The sequence below is a fragment of the Lissotriton helveticus genome, chromosome 7, assembly GCF_964261635.1.
Source record: "Lissotriton helveticus chromosome 7, aLisHel1.1, whole genome shotgun sequence".
In the NCBI taxonomy this organism is placed as follows: Eukaryota; Metazoa; Chordata; class Amphibia; order Caudata; family Salamandridae; genus Lissotriton; species Lissotriton helveticus.
The window spans coordinates 396,812,931-396,830,306 of record NC_136068.1 but is presented as its reverse complement, the minus strand read 5'-3'; the positions used below and the strand labels follow the sequence as shown (position 1 = coordinate 396,830,306).

Below are 17,376 nucleotides of genomic sequence, written 5' to 3'. Positions count from 1 at the left end.
GCTTTGGTGAAAAAGGGAGTGGGGAGTCAGGAGACCAGACCAAAAATTCGGGGTCATGACGAAACAGAGCATTTGGTAGTCCATTGGGACCTGGAGCTCCCTCAGGTTTTACATTTTTTATGATTTTTTGTACTTGTTCTGAAAACGACTCGAAGACTACATGTGATTCATGAATCAGGATGTCGTTAACTTGTCCACCACCGGCCCCCTTCCCTGTTGATGTTCCGCTATTTGGGGCAATTGAAGATTGAGTTTCGTTATATAAGCGTTCGATATGGGCTCTCCAAGTGGCCTCTATTACATCAGAGTTGTGATGTCGACTCCTGCCATTAGTTAGCTGATCGATATGATCCCAAAAGAGCTTGGAGTCCCTTAGTCTACATGAATGGAGAAGTTTTGCCCAAATATGTTCGTAGTACTATCTTTTTGGCCAATTGTATTTCCCTTTTATGCTCCTTACTTGCTTTTGCAACTAAAAGCAGGATTTTCTGGTGATGTTCTGGTCCCCGAGATCTTAGTTGTCTAAGGTACTTATTTAGTTGTTGTTTTTGTTTCCTCAGACAGGCGTTGAAATCAGGCTGCCCCTTTTGGGCTTTATGCTTTATGGCTATCGGCGTGCATGGAAAATGTATTGTTTATGACATGGATGAAGAACTCCCAGGCCTTTATACTCAATGTTTTGAGGTTGAATCTTTCCAAGAGACTGGTATATATACTTGTGATGTCCTCAGAATTTTCCTTTTTCCAGCAGAGGCGTTTTAGGTTATAACATTGTGTTAGAGAAGACATCGCCTTTGCTTTCTCTGGAATTGCAAAAGTTTCTGATAGAGTTAAAGATTGCGGTTGAGGATCGCTTTCTGCCCTGTCTTTTATTTGAAAGTTCTCAATGTACGGGAGAAGGTCATAGTCCTTGAAGGTGTAGTCCATGGTTGAGCGTGTTTTTTGGGTGACCCTTGTGTATGCTGCGAGCCAATCTGTCGGGCTTTGACCATTGAGTACACACATTGAGAGGTCATTCAGGCGGGCTGCACATCACTTACCAAGTGTGTCCTGTCGATTAGGGGCTGGTGTGGCCTCTGTTGTACCCTTATTCCTGACCTGTTGTAGATTCATGTTGAAGTCGCCCGGCAATATGATGTTTGCATCTGGATAGGCTAGTTTTAATGTTGTTAATGATGCAATTAGATGTTCGATTCTTGGCCTCTTTTGTTTGGATGCGGGGTGGATGTAGATATTGAGTATAAGCAGACTGTGGGACAACGAGGCACCAAGATTGACACATAACATCCAAGAACAATCCAAGTCTATAATGGAAGCATGCCATGGGATTTCTGTTGAAATATAGATGGAGAGGCCCCCTTCTGCTCTTCCATATTTTGTAGCTCTCTTGGCCGGGTTCAGGAATTCTATGTAACCGGTTATTGGGGAGGGGGTTTTCTGCCAAGATTCTTGAAAAAGAATGTTGTGCTGTTAAAAAAGCCATGAAGTTGGGATCTTCTAATTTTGTGTGCAGGCCGTGCCCGTTCCAAGACAGATGTTGCAACCTTGATGTGTGTGGAGCTGTTGGGATTATTCATGCCCTTCCCAAGGGAGTGACTGCCATGTTCGAGGGCCGGTAACCCAAAGGCTTACTAGTTTCAGGATGGTCAAAGGTGATGGTAATTTTCCTGGTCGAGTACTCTATCCTTTGTTAGGCTATGAGGATCTGGGCCTTTTGCCCCTTTTAACAGACTCAGTGTGAAGTGGTGGTTGTAACGGGCTGGGGTAACATAGAGGGACTATCTTTAATTTGATACCTCATTTAGTGAGCAAGTCCTTCTGCTGCCAGATCTTTTCGGCGATAGTATTATTGATGAATGTGGCTGTTGTGAATTCTTGACCCATGAGGCTCGAGTTTTGTTTGAACTAAATGCTTTCGATGTCGTTGGTATTGATATGGCTCAAGGGGGGGGGGGGGGAGCTTTAAATAATTTGAGCAATACACTTCTATTAAGAATGTCATGCGTTCCCCTTGAGACATATTGGGGATTAAAGACCAATTTGTTATTTGGAGGGTCGTACAGCCACTCATTAACTGAGCTCCTTTCTGTTTCTTTCTTCACCTCCATGGACTCCGAGGATGTCGGCGAGAAATCTCGAAATTCCAATGTGTTTTTTTGTGGATGGATTTCGCCTCCCCTATTTGTTTCCGGATTACGTCTTACGTTTGTGCTGTTTTCCTGGGTCAAGGTAGCCTCACCCTGGCTTGTTTTCCTTATTGCCGCTGTGTAGCTCCCTGCTATTGATTGTAAGGCCTGAGTTTTTAGATTGTATTTCTCCTTACTTACTGCAGGTTTAAATAAACTATTTATTTTTTCTGGTGGAGATAGCTCCCTTGTATTGTGATTTGATAGAGGAGAAGTGTGGCTCAATGGTTGGAGCAGGCAGACCTCGATGCAGAGCTCTGGCCAGGGACCAGGGTTCGATTCCCACCTCGGCAGGTCTCGGGCTCATTAATTCCCCTGACCGGATATTCTTGCCTCAGTGCCTGTTCTGATCATGGGTCCCACGCTGCAACTCTGGGCAATAGCTTGCTTAGTCTCCACAACGGCCCCCACAACGCGAGGGATGCCTGGTCTGCACCAAGGGGGTGCCCAGGAGTGGACACTTCACAGGGAAAGCCAGGAAGGGTTCCCTTGCGGTATTCGTATAAGCGCCGGGAAACCCACTGCAGGTAGCTGTGCGCTATACAAGTACAAAAACATTTACATTTACATTTGAGATACTAAGAATGGCGGGCAAAATAAGAGATTAAATCGGTTGCTCCTTAAGACTTACTGCTTCCATGCTATTTTGAATTACTTTATCTTCTTGAGGAGTTCCATTATGAACGGGTGTTGCCAGAATTAGAACTGATGCATGGCTTGTTTGTTTGCTCTTTCTGGACTTTCTCTGTTGTTTTCTCTCCCGTTTAGATAGTGGCTTGGTTACTTTTGATTGTCTTAATGGAGACTGCTTGCGTTGAACTTGGAGTGAAAAATCCAAGGGGCCTGAGTTGTCAAGTACACTTGGTGAATTTGATATGGACGTTATTGCCTTGATTAGTTTGATTAGTGCGGGGGTTGATCCTATTTCACTGTTTTTGTGTCCCTCTGTGGAATTGAGACCTTCCAAGTCTATTTGCTTTAAAGCTTCTCTTTCTTTCTCTGTTGAAGTTGCAAGCTTGGTTTAAACTTCCCTTGTTGTGCCCAGTAGTTCTGTCAATAGAGTTGGAACTGAAGCTAATTTATCGATTATTTGGGTGAAGTGACAGTGACACATTTGATAAGCTGATTCCCGGTCTCGCTGCACCCTCAGAATCATCTAATTGAAGCTGTGCAACTTTTGTTCGACCCTCTGAACATGGATTGCGAGAATATTTAAGAGGTCTACTTGGGTGTCCAATTTGTCTGCATGGAGGATCATTGCTTTGCTGATAGTGTTCATTGTATTTAGCAGGTGAGGTCAGACTGGAGATATTGATGGACCACTTTGTTTTACTGATATTGAGTGAGCATGATGTTCCCGGTAATGCGGGTGCCCTGAGAATGGCTGGCTCAAAGAGCCAGAAAACCTGCTGGGTGATACCTTATTTTGGATGGGTGGTATCGGAGTGGTGGTTCCCGGGAAATTTGGTTGGCATGACGTCACGCATTTGGTTTAACCTGGCAGAGATCCTGGCAAAAGTGCTTTTCTATTTCCCGTGTATGGAAAAGCGAATCTGGTTTAACTTGATTGTGGGTGTTTGAATTAGTGTCCTGCTGACAAACGGGGGAGTAGGCCCTCGACGGCGAATATGGCATGTCCAAAGGACTCTAGGTAATTATATTAAACTGATATGTTGGGTCACTTTCAATGTGTCTGTCTTGTCTGGTGTGTCCGCTGTATCCAGGTGAAGATTGTTGTTGCTGGGACTGGTAGGGTATATCCAAGATAGACGAGTGGTAATGAATTAGTGCCTCAGTTACCTGGAAGTTCTTGCTTTGACAGATTTCTGGACAATGGAGGGCTTTGGGTGTTAATAATTGGGGGGCAATGAATTTCTTTGTTTTTGTTGCCCGTGGTGTCCAATCCCATGTGCAGGGGTTCTTGCTTTTCTTTCCTTTCACCCTCACTATTGATAGTACTTCTATCACCTGAAGGGTTCGTGTCGGCATCATTTTGGAAGACTTTGTCATTATTTGGTAGGTTATTTAGGTTAGTAGCTGTGGAGTGTTAGGAAACATGACGACTCCGGTTTTCCTCTGAGGTTTTAATTGCAACCTCTGGAAAATCCGTAATTGGTGCCCCTTTACTGCTGTTTGGGCAGGAATTATGCCTATTTAGAGCCGTATGGTTGTTTTCTAGCTTCCAGCATACTTGGCTTGTGGGGTGGACTCTGCAGAGTTTTTCCCTGTAGTTTCCAAAGTGCTTGCCGTGACTGCTGGTACGTCTGTTGTGGCTCCGCACTTGTACCACGCTTCTATGGCTTCTGTGTCCTCTAGGTATAGCGGGCCATGATCTACAGAGGATGTACTGGGGGCGATGTGCATTTGGGTCGTAATGTCAGTGAAGGCTCATTCCTCATCCATATCCTCAACGTTTTCGTTTTTAGATATGACTTGTGGGTGTTTGTCCTCTTTTTCCTTCCTCTTATTCTCCCTGACCGCATTACTGGACTTTACCAAATTTTTGTAGCCTTCTCTCTGACTGGCCTATTGCACTTGCCAGGCACCGTGTGGCACGAGCTGATCACTGTATATTTGCCGGGCTGGAGCACTAAGCATCTATGCGTCTGTGCGTTGTTGGATTTGCATGCAGGTAGTTGTACAATTGGTGATACTTGAGTTGTTATTTTTACCGGAGTGTAGCCTTTGGGGATAGGCGCAAATGTTTGTTTTTCTCCAAAGGCGTGGAATTGTTTCAGCAGAGTAGCCGGGGAGCAGCAGGGGAGCAGGTGGGAGGGGCAAGCGGGCGCACAGGGCTGTCACTGGCTGCACCTGATCTGATCAGGCCGCCTCCCTGAGACAGCCGAGGGCTCACACTCCCTGCGGCCGCCAACTAATGGCGGCCGCACTTGCCACTTTACCGCTACCGTGGTGGTGCCTGCCTGCTGCAAGGACTCACCCCTGACTGTGGTCTCCTGTGCGGCCGTGTAGACCTTGAAATGTTTCTGCTGCTAAAACTGCTGTGCCATAGCTGTTTATTTTAGCTGTTGTTGGGCATTGGAACGGCACCGTCTGTGGAATGGAGTCCGTGCTCTGAGGTACTGTCACTCTGCCTCGCTTGGCGCCTGCGACTGATGAAAAGTGTTGGACCCCTGATGTGTGGAAATCGACGGTCCGGGGGGCTGGAGACTGGAAGCCTGGAGTCGCGGGGCAGCTGGCGGTGTCCTCGCACGCTCACGGCTATCTGCGTGAAGACACGGAACTGGAACAAAAAACTCAGTTGGTAGTCCTGTGTGACCTACACTACAGTTCTGAAACTTCCAAATATTACTACAATAACGTGGCAAACACACATTTGGCATTCTTAACATGGTTTCCTGGCGACCATGAGGAGCTTGCTAGCATTCATCTTTTTAAGGTTAGCAATGGTCCCCGTGTGTTTCCATAATCAAGCAAAACGCCCAAGTAAATAAAAGTGTGAACTTGAGCGTTCCTAGTTTTACGAAAAAGGGGTTTCTGCTTGATGGGTTTAGTGCCAGCCACCATTGCAAACGATTTAGTATTATTTATAGAAAGGTCTAAACTATCCATGAAATCAGCAAAGGTATCAAGGAATTAAATCCCTATTGCCGTCCTTGACATAAGGATGGCATCATCTGGGTATAGCAGAACTGGTAACGAATGGGCACCTACATGGGAAACAGCAAATTGTTTCTCCAAGAGCACCTCTTTTAAGCGATTAATATAGATGGTAAATAAAAATGGATCCCGGATACACCACTGCCTTACTCCTCCAGTTATGGGAAAAGACTTTGTATAGGAGCCATTCCACCCAAACCTCACAGACGCAGACATCTCCCTATGGATATTCCCCCCCCCCCCCCCAAAAAAAAGACACCAGGCCTGGTCTACTCCTATAGACAAAATCAATTACCAAAGCTTGGGGCAATTGACCTGATCAAACACTGAGGTAAGAGCCATAAAACTCTGAAAATGGGTGCCCTTTATTGCCACAGTGTACTCTGAGTTAATAATTGCTGGTTCAGACTCCGATTGATGATGCGTAAGTAAGCCTGGCCTGAACTGTAAGTTGGAGATTTATTTCTACTTAATCCAGAAAGACAGCCTTCCCAAGACCACCTGAACCAGGAACTTGACAGTTTCATCAATCAAGGAGATGGGGCTGTAACATCTTGGATCGTCTCGGTCACCCTTTTTAAAGATTGACACAGTTATAGAATGGGCCCATGAGCTAGGATGACCCCGTAGCGCAGATGCATTTAATACTTTGGATAACAAGGGGCCCAAATAGCTACATCACTCCTGAAACGATCTGCAGGAACGCCATCAAGGCCCTGAGCTTTGTTACCTGCTAATCTCCTGATGACACCCCCTGACTTCTTCAGAGGAAAAAAAAAGATTGGGTTGACCGGCTCCTTCTCTTCAACACATTGGGTTAAGGACTCTGTTCCAACCTCATAAGATCTGATGCAAAAATGGATGATTAAGAACTCTCCAAAGGGTGGAACTATCATTAAGGACACCTCCCCTCTATCCCTTGGGGAACATTTAAGGGCCTTTATTAAATCACAATGAGCTTTGGAGCAGGTCTCATCAAACCAGCATCCCCACAGGGAATTTTATGACCTTGACTGGAGACCTTGAGGGCAGCCCTCACACTATCACAAAGTGTAGAAAAAGCATTTAAAACTTCTCTAGGCCCGGAGTTGGGATTACAACGGAATTCAAGCTCATTACTCATCTAACAGAATAGATTTCCACAGAACTACACTGGGATCACTTTCATCCATTTCAGACTACTGCCTTGGTCCACAGGAAAAAAAAGTTTAATGGAAGGAGCCAGCAGAAGCAATCTCTGTTGCCAGTACTTTAACAATACCTAAGGGTTTGTGGTCACTCCAACCAGACCATACAGCCTGGTAGTCAACTAAACACTGAGAAAGGGGTAAGAAAATCAATATGTAGTCTGTTGATTGACAGCACCTTTCAACTTAAGTAGGGCCCACCTGACCACTAGGTATAACCAGGTTGAGAGCCTTAACTAAAAAAAAAAGCCTGGTCCCCTTGAGCAGTATGTTTAAAGGAGACCGGTGAAGAATCATTTCCTGGGGAAATTCCTGAAAGATCTGACATACCTTTTGACGCAAACTAAGAAAAACATCTTACGTTCCCTAATAAATGGTGTCTGGTAACTCCCTCAATGGCTGGGCTGTAAAATGTTTCAGAAAGGAAAGAAGAAAAAAACGTATTCTTTGTTCTTCGAGAACTCAACCCAGAGACCTGCCTTATCAGAGCAGAGAGAGTTGTAAACATGGTATTAGCCCTAGGCCAGAGATAACAAACAGGGGTGGGGGGAGCGGGGCTTCGGTTTAAGAAAAGAGACAAGGAGGTGCAGAGACTGCTGCATAGGAAGGCTTGTCCCTTGAGCGTGCTGGTTCCGGCGAGGCCTTCCTGCCTCAGTATGGCCCCCCAGGGCAACACCTGACCACCCGTTTCATGTCTTCTGCAAGAGTAGGGCACTGAATAAGGTTAGGTGCATTTTAAGGGGCTTCAGTGGAAATATTGCACTGTAATCTGATTTGTATAGCGCTTCTTGCCTCTGACGAGGCGCTGAAGCTTTGAGGCGTGTAACTCCAATTACTACTGTAATCTAGAATGTATAAAGCGCTTCATGCCACTTATGCGGCTGTGAAGCGCGCCACTGGCCGCAGGGTACCGATTTGCCCTTTTTGGAGTGTATGGGTGATGTTGTATTGTTTGTACTATAACCTACACCTTAGGCGCTGAGTGCGTGCATGAGGTCTGGAGAATGCACCGAACTTGGTGCACCGAAACGGTACCAGTGCACAAGCGTGAGGTGTTGGAAGTCAATGGGACTGGAGGCTAGACAAAAGCCTCACTCCCTTTGTCTGCCTTAGCAAGACCCAACCACTGTATGGTTGTTGCACAAAGAGCCATGTTTAAGATCCATAATTCACAACGGGTATGTCACCGCCGTCCACTGTTTTACATATGTCACACTAATTGGAGTCTTCCTGTGAATTATGGATTTCAACCAATATGGAGGCTAGAAAAATACTTTATTCGCATGAATTCATACTCGCAAGTCAAACAGGCTCTAAGCTTGGAGAGACTTTGAAATATTAATTTAAGAAATATAGCAACAAATTCACTTTGTTCTTCAAAGCGATTGATCCATGAAGACAATCAGAAGGCTCGGCGCAGTCAGCTGCCTATTGTTGTACTCTGTCCTTCAGTATAAAAAAAGATTCATTGTCTTACTCTATCCTTCGCTATAAAGAAAGATTAATTGTTTTATATTATTCAATATAGAAAAGGATTCATTGTCTCACTCTATCCTTCAACATAAACAAAAGATTAATTGTCTCGCCCCACCCTTGAAGTAAGAACAACCGATTCTGTGTGATCATCTGTCCATTGTTGTCTGAACCTGGCAAAAAGTAGCTGTCAAAACCTCTACCTCCAACAAGCAGAACCTGCTTTGACTTTAGCAAAAAAATATTTTGTGAATGTCTAAGGAACGCAACATATAACAGCCCCGAATTAACTGGACTAATTATTGGAACATCATGTTTTACCATTTTATTCTAAAGCAGCTGAAAATTTTGGTCAAACAGTTCTGTGAGCTGGGGGGGTAATACAAAAGTTAATCTACATTAATAATACTCTGTGTGGGTTCTGGTGGCATTTACAAACCACTCAACCTTTGATCTTGAGGCTTCTGGTCATCAGAAAGCCTCAATCTGGGCACGATACAGTTTAATTTGTTATGTACCTTAATGTATCATGGCCCTCTACGACAACTTCAGCAAGCCTGCAGAAAACAGCACGCCGCCACCCACCGAGAAGCCGACCATCACCGCCTGGGCCCCGTATCCGTCGAGCTCATCTCCTCAACCATGAAGAAGACGCACTCAGGAGCCCCAACGGACCTCTGCCCCCTCACATCTTCCACAGGGCCGCCGCTGTCATCGCACCCAAACAAGGACGAACAATTAACTCCTCCCTCATATCCGGCATCTACCCAGAAGACTGGAAGCGCGCAGAGGTGAAACCAACGGCCGACCCAACTGCCCTGAAAAAGTACTGGCCTATCTCTCTCTCCTGCCCTTCGCAGCCAATGTCACTGAAAGAATCGTGAACACCCAGATGACCGCCTTCATTGAAGAAAACTGCATCCTAGACGCTTCCCAGTCTGGCATCCGCAGCAACCACAGCACTGAGACCGCCCTCCTCACAGCCACTGACGACATCCACATGCTGCTAGACCAGGGGCACACCGCGGCCCTTATCCTCCTAGACCTCTCCGCAGCATTCGACACCGTCTCACATCGCACGCTAGCCGCCAGACTCCACAATGCAGGAATACAGGGATCCGCCCTCGACTGGATCCAAAGCCAGAGGATCAGACGCACCCCCCTCCTCTCCGTCAGCGTAGTACCCTAATGATCTTCACTAAGCCCGACGCTCTTCAACATCTACATGGGCACCATCGTAAGACCGCATGGGCTTAGCATCGTATCCTACGCCAACAACACCAACTCATCCTCTCCCTCACCAAGAACCCAGAAATCACCAGATTCCGCTTCCAGGAAGGAATGAGAAACGTAGCAGCCTGGATGAAGGACCGCTGCCTAAAACTCAACTCTGAGAAGACCCAGGTCCTCATCCTTCGGTCTTGCTCCTCTGCCTGGGACAACACCTGGTGGCCCTCCGCCCTCGGGAGCCCACCCACCCCGACTGACCACGCTCAGAACCTCGGCATAATCCTCGACTCCTCCCTCTACATGAACCGCCAGATCAACGCCGTCCTCTCTACCAGTTTCAACTGCCTCCGCATCCTCCGTAAGACCTTCAAATGGATTCCCCCCCCCCCCCCCCCCCAACTGCAGAAAGACCTATCACCCACGCTCTCATTACCAGCAGGCTAGACTACGGCAACGCCCTCTACTCCGAAATCAACAAAACTTTACTACGCAAGCTCCAAACCATCCTGCACGCCACAGCCAGGCTCGTCCTAGGGACACTGTCCCACAAACATATGACCCACCACCTACAAAGCCTCCACTGGCTCCCTGTCGAGAAGGTCACCTTCAACCTCCTCACCGACGCCTTTAAATCCCTCAACAACATCGGACCCAAATAACGCAACGAGTTTGTTTCCATGTACCCAAGAGAAACCTGCGCTCCACGACCTCGCCCTGGCAGAGGTCCCCCGCGTCCGCAGAAGCAGAGCCGGTGGGAGAGCTTTCGCCTACATTGCAGCCAAAACCTGGTACGGGCTCCCGGTCAACATCAGTCGCTCCCCAACCCTCCACACGTTCCTGGCTCTTTGACTAAGCCAGAGCTCTCCCCACCCCGCTCCTTGAGACCCTCGCGGGTGAGTAGCGCGCTCTATAATCCACTGATTGATATAGCTCCACAGACCCATATAGCGCTGCTACGGCGTCATAGAGTCTGAAAGGGCACGCGTACAGAAGAATGAGCGATGGCTGTTCAGGTGCGTACTGTTACGGGGCCTTCCTCGAACAGTCGCCCGTAACTTCCTATTGGCTGCCTCGACGTCAGAGGGCAGCATTCATCTGTGGGCGTGCCTGGACTCCACAAGAGACAAAAAGAGGCGCTCTTCGGAGGAAAAGATGTGGATTTTGAACTGAAATGCCTTACAAAAACCCCACAGTAAGACTGTGTAAGGTGCGGAGGCGTTCTAAAATATGTGCACCCTTTACCACAGACACCCAATGGGAGTTTAATTCAAAAGAAGTCGACTTTTTCCCTCCTTCGTTTTATTTGAGAGCAAAAAATTCCAATTTGTGAATAATGCGCAGTGAACGTGTGTGATCCTGTGCCAGCCGTGGCTTGTGGTTCAGCCTAGCAGAGTGCCTGTGTATGTCCAGTAAGGGATGGCGGGGGCTGTAGGGGTGTTTTAGGAATCCAGTGGCCTGTCTGGTGCTCTTTTGAAGACACAGTCCAACACCCGATGACCATCTTCACAATCCTGGATGTGCAGTCTGGTCTCAGGCAGGCCGGCCCCACACCCTTCTTCTGCAGCACTTCGTGTTTGAGATGTTCCTGCTTCAACAAAATGTTGTAGTTGCTAGTGTGAGCCTGAACTGTACTAACTATCCGGCGGGCTTTACGTGTCTGGGAATGATCGACGTACAGGCTTGCACACTGAGATAGCTCAGTGTGTTGAGCGTCTCCGGTAGGAATATGTGCATTACCTTTGGATTTCCCACAAGGCCGGCTTTCGCTCGCTCTAAATGAGCCCCACTGAGTTGTCCAACTGTCTGTAACACCCATGATTTCTATTCGTGGCGCCAGTGTTTGTGGCCTGTATCGTTATAAAACCTGGGGTTCCCCTTGTGTTTTCTCTGATGTACTAGTGACTCGACAGAGACTGGTCGGCCAATCAGAAAACCGGTTGAACCAAAATAATTTAAAATAATGCATGGCCCGTCGTGGAGGTAGCAACCGTCGTGCACGGGCAGGGAGATGTGTGTATGTAACCAGGGACTGAACTGCTCCATGTTTGGAGTTTTTCCTTGGTTTAAAATGGACAGCTAATTTAAACAAGAATTTGCTATTCAATAGGTCTCGCATTTGCGAGATTTTGAGCTATTGGCATTGTAAATGACAATGCCTTTTATTTATGTGTTTAAAAAATCTGCAATAATAAAAAGCATAGTCATGTACAATACCAATAGGTTATTTTGCGAAAATACGAGACCTATTGCATTGTAAATGCTTGTTATTGTATATGTGTGCACGTATAATCCACAGTTGGGGCGGCGACCTTCATGTTTGTGTATGTTGGCTTACATATGCGTCTGCAATGGTCACCGGCGCCTGTGTATATTCCAATGTACCACACTGATGACCTGTGTGGAAAGTTGTATTACAGTTTCACTGTAAAGCGTGGTTTTATTTCCGAAGCCTAACATGATGAGGCGGTGTTACCTAACATGCTAATAAAAATTTGCTTTAGCGGCATGTGCAGTGACGGCCTTGATTATCTTCTGAACTGCAGCCTGCCTTCCCTGTTACAGCGGGGAACTGCTCACTGACCGTTTTAAGCTATGTTAGTAGTCGCACCCACTACCTCTTTTTGGATTGGGTGAATGTTAGAGCCACTCTGGTGCCTGTCAACTTAACTTCTTAGCATGCTGTGTGTCACTAAGTCAGTAGAGCGTGTAGTGTACTGAGTCACTAAAGCGTGTAGTGTACTGAGTCACTAAGTCAGTAGAGCGTGTAGGAACAGGCTGCAGCTGATGTAATGGTGACTGGCAGGTAGTGGGTGGCACGCTGGACAGGGGCGGACCACTCAGCTAATTATTTTAATGAGCTTATTTTTGGGGGGGAAGAATACAGCCTGTGGCATATGCTGTGACTCTTGGAGTTTTTCATTGCTGAGAAGGGTGTGGTTGCTTATATATATATATATATATATATATATGTATATGTATATGTATATGTATATATATATGTATATGTTTCCCTCATCTTGATTGCTTGAATTTGCTCTCCTGAAAGTGTTACTCCTACTCGTTGAGATGTCACTCATATTTACACTCAAATTATGAAAATGTCACACATAGCAATCTGAAACTTTGGCAGCTATGTGTGGTGTAGCCATAGCGGCCTAAGAAATTGCCCTGCGTACAGTTACGGTGAGTCTCCTGTAGCAGTCTAGGAGTACTACTAGACAGTAATCTACAACTGGACTCCCAAGTGAATAAAACAGTGAGCACTTGCTTATCTTGGCTCAGAGCTCTTCAAAAAATACTCCCTTTATGACCAGCTTCAGCTAGACCTCCAGTGATAAGGAGTATTATTATGAGCAGATTAGATTACTGTAATGCCCTACTCCTGGGAGCCCCAGTCTCCTTACAAAAAAAGCTGCATATCGCAGTAATCCCAGCTAAGCTTGTATTAAACAGACAATGCAGAGCCTCTGCCTCGCTTGCTCTAAAAGATCTTCACTGGTTACCCATTGCGCAGAGAGTTCAGTTTAAGGCACTCTGTAATGTCTATAGGGCAGTACACAAAATTGGGCCTAAGCTCCTTCAGAAGAAATTCCTCTGGTATTCCCCAGCTAGAAGCCTCCGTTCTTCTTCACCCAAATTTGATATGTATTCCACGTTTTAACAAAGCTAGATTGGGTGGTAGATAATTTAGTCTTGTTGCATCCAGACTTTGGAATGCACTGCCAATCGAGCTCAGACAAATTAACACCCTGCCGCGGTTTAGGAAGGAATTGAAAACATACTTTTTCCCAGTGAATAATTTTTCAGTCCCCTCAGCCTGATTCATGAATTTCAGTCACACACAGTGTCCTTTTACTGGTAATCTCAGCGCCAGGATACCCATTGGGTGGCAGCCGCACTATAGAAATGCTACTTACATTACATTACAAGAGAAAATCTATGAGGTGCTTATAACAGAAAATGCCTCAAACTGGGTTTTTGTGGGGGACAGGTGCATGCTGTATTTAGTCAATCCTAACCATACATATGCGCACTTCTAATTTCCAAAGAAAAATATTACATTCCTAGCCCACCCTTGTCGTGTTTAATGCATAGCTTGGCAAATTAGAACATTCGAGGTGCAAAATTGTTACATCTATTCTCATTGGTTCAGCTTAGGTATCTTTACCTAGAGCTCTTTTGCTATGTATTTTTATGCTGTATTGTTAACATAGTTGCTTTCTCGGTATGGATCCTGACTCTTCACTCTTTCCTCAGGCCTCTCTCCAGATCTGCAGTCCATGGAGCAGGTCCGGCGTATCCTGCGTCCCACTGATGTACCAGATCAGGGCCTCCTGTGTGATCTCCTTTGGGCAGACCCTGATAAGGATGTTCTTGGCTGGGGCGAGAATGACCGAGGTGTGTCCTTTACGTTTGGTGCTGATGTGGTGGCCAAGTTTCTGCACAAGCACGACCTGGATCTAATCTGCCGGGCGCACCAGGTAAATGTGTGGAGCTTCTAGAAAGGCCTGCAAGCCAGTCAATCTACTTCTCCATTGTGGTTGTTTTTGAATTTATAAACATATTTGGTCCTGAACATTTCTGAAAAGTGAAACTTTAATTATTTAAACACATCCTTTGTAAAGGCATAATTTGTAAACCAAAGGAAAATGGGGGGAAAAACTTACTTTGAATGTTAAGTTTTGCAGCATGATTCATTTCTGGATTCGCATACTATTGTGGAGTTATTACACCATCTAGTGGTTGGGTCTTGAATGATATATATATATATATAATAGTTTTTTTTGGGCTGTGCATAGTCTGTGGCTATTTGGTGCTATGTTCGTCCCTCTGACCTCAGACCTGTGCCTCAGAAGCCTCTACGTGTGGTCGCCATCTTCAGATTTATTTACGCTGTTGGTTTTGGAAGCATCAGCAGAAGCTCTGTAAATACCAGGAAAGCAAGGAGTTTGAATCGTCAGACAACAAGGGAGAAATCCACTACGAGGGATACCTGTTGAGAGGAGAGTAAAAAACTAACTGAAATACACATAACCTCACAGAAAAGTAGGTGGACCACAAGGGCAGACCCCCATGTGGTCTGAGAATGCACAGGTGAGGGCAGGAACCTGCTGGGGGACATGGGACAGAACCTAAAAGGAAAGTTCTATAAGTGTCAACATGTGAAGCCTCAACCTGGTGCTGACGCGGCTAATGAACCACCATCACATCCCATAGCCACAAACTGACATCCTCTCTCCCGAATCACCAGGCGCTGAATAGTAATATCTCTTTAACCAGTCACTCAAATGGCACAGTCCTGGTACAAGCTAACAATGATAACCTCGAGGTTTTTGACGCCCTCTTCCGATCGCTAAAAAAGGCTCCCTTGCAGAGGAGTTGGCCTAACGGCTAGGGCGCTCGACCTCGGACCTGGGGATCTGGGTTCGAGTCTCGATAACGACGCCAAAACCTCCTGTGATTCTGGGCAAATCACTTAATCTCCCCGTGCCTAAAATGAAAGTGTGTCCTCATGTAACGTAACTGGGAAAATATGTAAAGCGCTCCGATACCTGATTCGGTTCGGGTCTAGTTAGCGCTATATAAAACTCTGCAAAAAAAAAAACACGCAATCGGACCTGTCCCCACCCCTCCCTACCAGCGAGTCCTCCATGGCAGATGAGACACCAGAACCATCTCACCCCCCCCCCCCCTGAGATCCCCATCCCGCCCTCCCGTGACACCGCCCACAATGCTGCACCTCCGACCATAAATCCCCTCCCCACAGGAAGGCGACCCCACCCCTGCCCCTCCGCGCATCCCAACCTGTTAGCCAGGAGCGAGCCGCATCCCCAAGCCCTATCTCCCTCCAGCTCCCCCATGCCCCCAGGCCAATGGAGGCCTAACCCTCGCCATGAGCCAGTACTACCCCTGCTCAGGACTCCTTCCAGAGTCATACCAGACACCTTCCCCTCCCAATAGCCAGCACGTTTGCGACCCTGCGCGCCCCCCCCAGCAACGCTGCCACAGTCTCCCCACTGCTCTCCGTGGATATCACTCCTCCGCGCCTAAACCTCCTGGAAACTCAGCTCGAGCAAGGTCTGAATGAAACCGTATCCAACCTGGCTGCAATTCGAAAACCTACCCAGCCGCCCATAGCACCCCCTACTCTTACCTATCCCGAGCACACCAAGGCATCGCCCTCTAATGGGGCCCCTGCTCCGCCCTGGCCTTCGACCAATAGATCGGTCTCGGAAAATCGCTCTGATAGACCCAGAAGAGCAAAAACCGCACTTTCCTTTCGAGACGATGCACACCTAGCCTCAACCTATGACTCTCCACCTAACTCCTCCCCCAAATCTCCGATCCAAGTAATCACGGGAGTCCGAAGAGATCACCTTCCTCTGAAAATCCCTAGACCCCCAGCCCGCCTAACCTCTCTTCCCAGAGCACCGTCTAATAAGAATCCGAACATAGAAGGGTCCCCCATTAACTGCATACTCCTAAACTGCGCATAGGCCTCTAAACACACAACCAAACTAGCAGAAGCCATCCTCTCCCATGATATAGACATTGCATTCATCCCGGAGACCCGGCTCAACAATCTCTCTTACCCCAACATGGACATGCTGGTGCCTCCGGGATTCACTATGATCAACAAAGACCGACAAGAGCAAAGGGGAGGGGGTATAGCTATCATTCACAAGAACATCATCTCCATCACGGAAACTACATCCTGCCTATATAGCACTTTTGAGTGTCCCTCAGTCAATATCAAGACATGAGAAAACAGGCCAGCAATCTGCCATCTCCTTTACCACCCCCCTGGCAATTCCTCTGAATTCGGGGAACACCTCTGACTTAATTGCACATTGTGCTCTCGGTAACTCAAATAATATAATTCTAGGTGACCTCAATCTAAGATGGAATGAATCTAAAAGCCCACTCACTCAATCCCTAAACAACCTCCTACTAGAAAACAATTTGACCCAACTCCGCTCAGAAGAAACTCACCACAGAGGAGCAACACTAGACGTAATCACTGCCAAAAGCAACGCAATCACCATTGACCATATCCTTCCCGATGACTGGTCCGATTATCACCTCATCCTTTTCGGCATTAACCAAACGATCCCAACTCAACTCCCCTTATAGGATCCCCTCAAATGGATTAGGAACACAGCTCAGATCCCTCGAGCGACACTAGAAGAAAAAATAAGCTCGCTCCTCCCCAACAGCACAGATCATCTCTCAACTATTGAACTTACCTCTCTTTACCACTCCAATATGTCACTCACCCTAGACATTGTTGCGCCTCAAACTAAAAAAATCCAGGAGCATTCCATCCAGATAATGGTTCTCCACTGACATCAATGAAGAAAGAAGACTTCTATGAACCTCAGAAAGAATCTAGAGGAATAATCCCAGCGCCCTTCATCGCGATCAACTCCAAGCAGCCCGCAGGAACTACAAAAAGCACAATAAGAAGAAAAATACATCTTTCTTCTGCTCCGCACTAGACACCTCAAAAAACAGACCCAAAGAACTTTTCAATATCAGGAATCAAACCTCTAAGCCAGCGACATCCTCAATTAAGGCATCCGATGAACGTTGTGAAAACTTCACCATCTTTTTCAATGACAAAATTGCCAAGATCGACCTCGCGTTTGGCCCAAATCTCATCCCCTCCGCCGTGACCAAGG

General features: G+C 46.7%; 1 protein-coding gene across 1 annotated transcript in view; it reads left to right on the top strand.

Annotated features, from left to right (window-relative positions):
• LOC144768516 (serine/threonine-protein phosphatase PP1-gamma catalytic subunit B-like) overlaps positions 1-17,376 on the top strand; it is a 65,086-nt gene that overhangs the window by 7,795 nt on the left and 39,915 nt on the right. Inside the window, exon 5 of the mRNA XM_078652250.1 lies at positions 13,952-14,175. Coding sequence (XP_078508376.1) covers positions 13,952-14,175 — 224 coding nt within the window. The remainder of the gene's footprint in view (positions 1-13,951; positions 14,176-17,376) is intronic.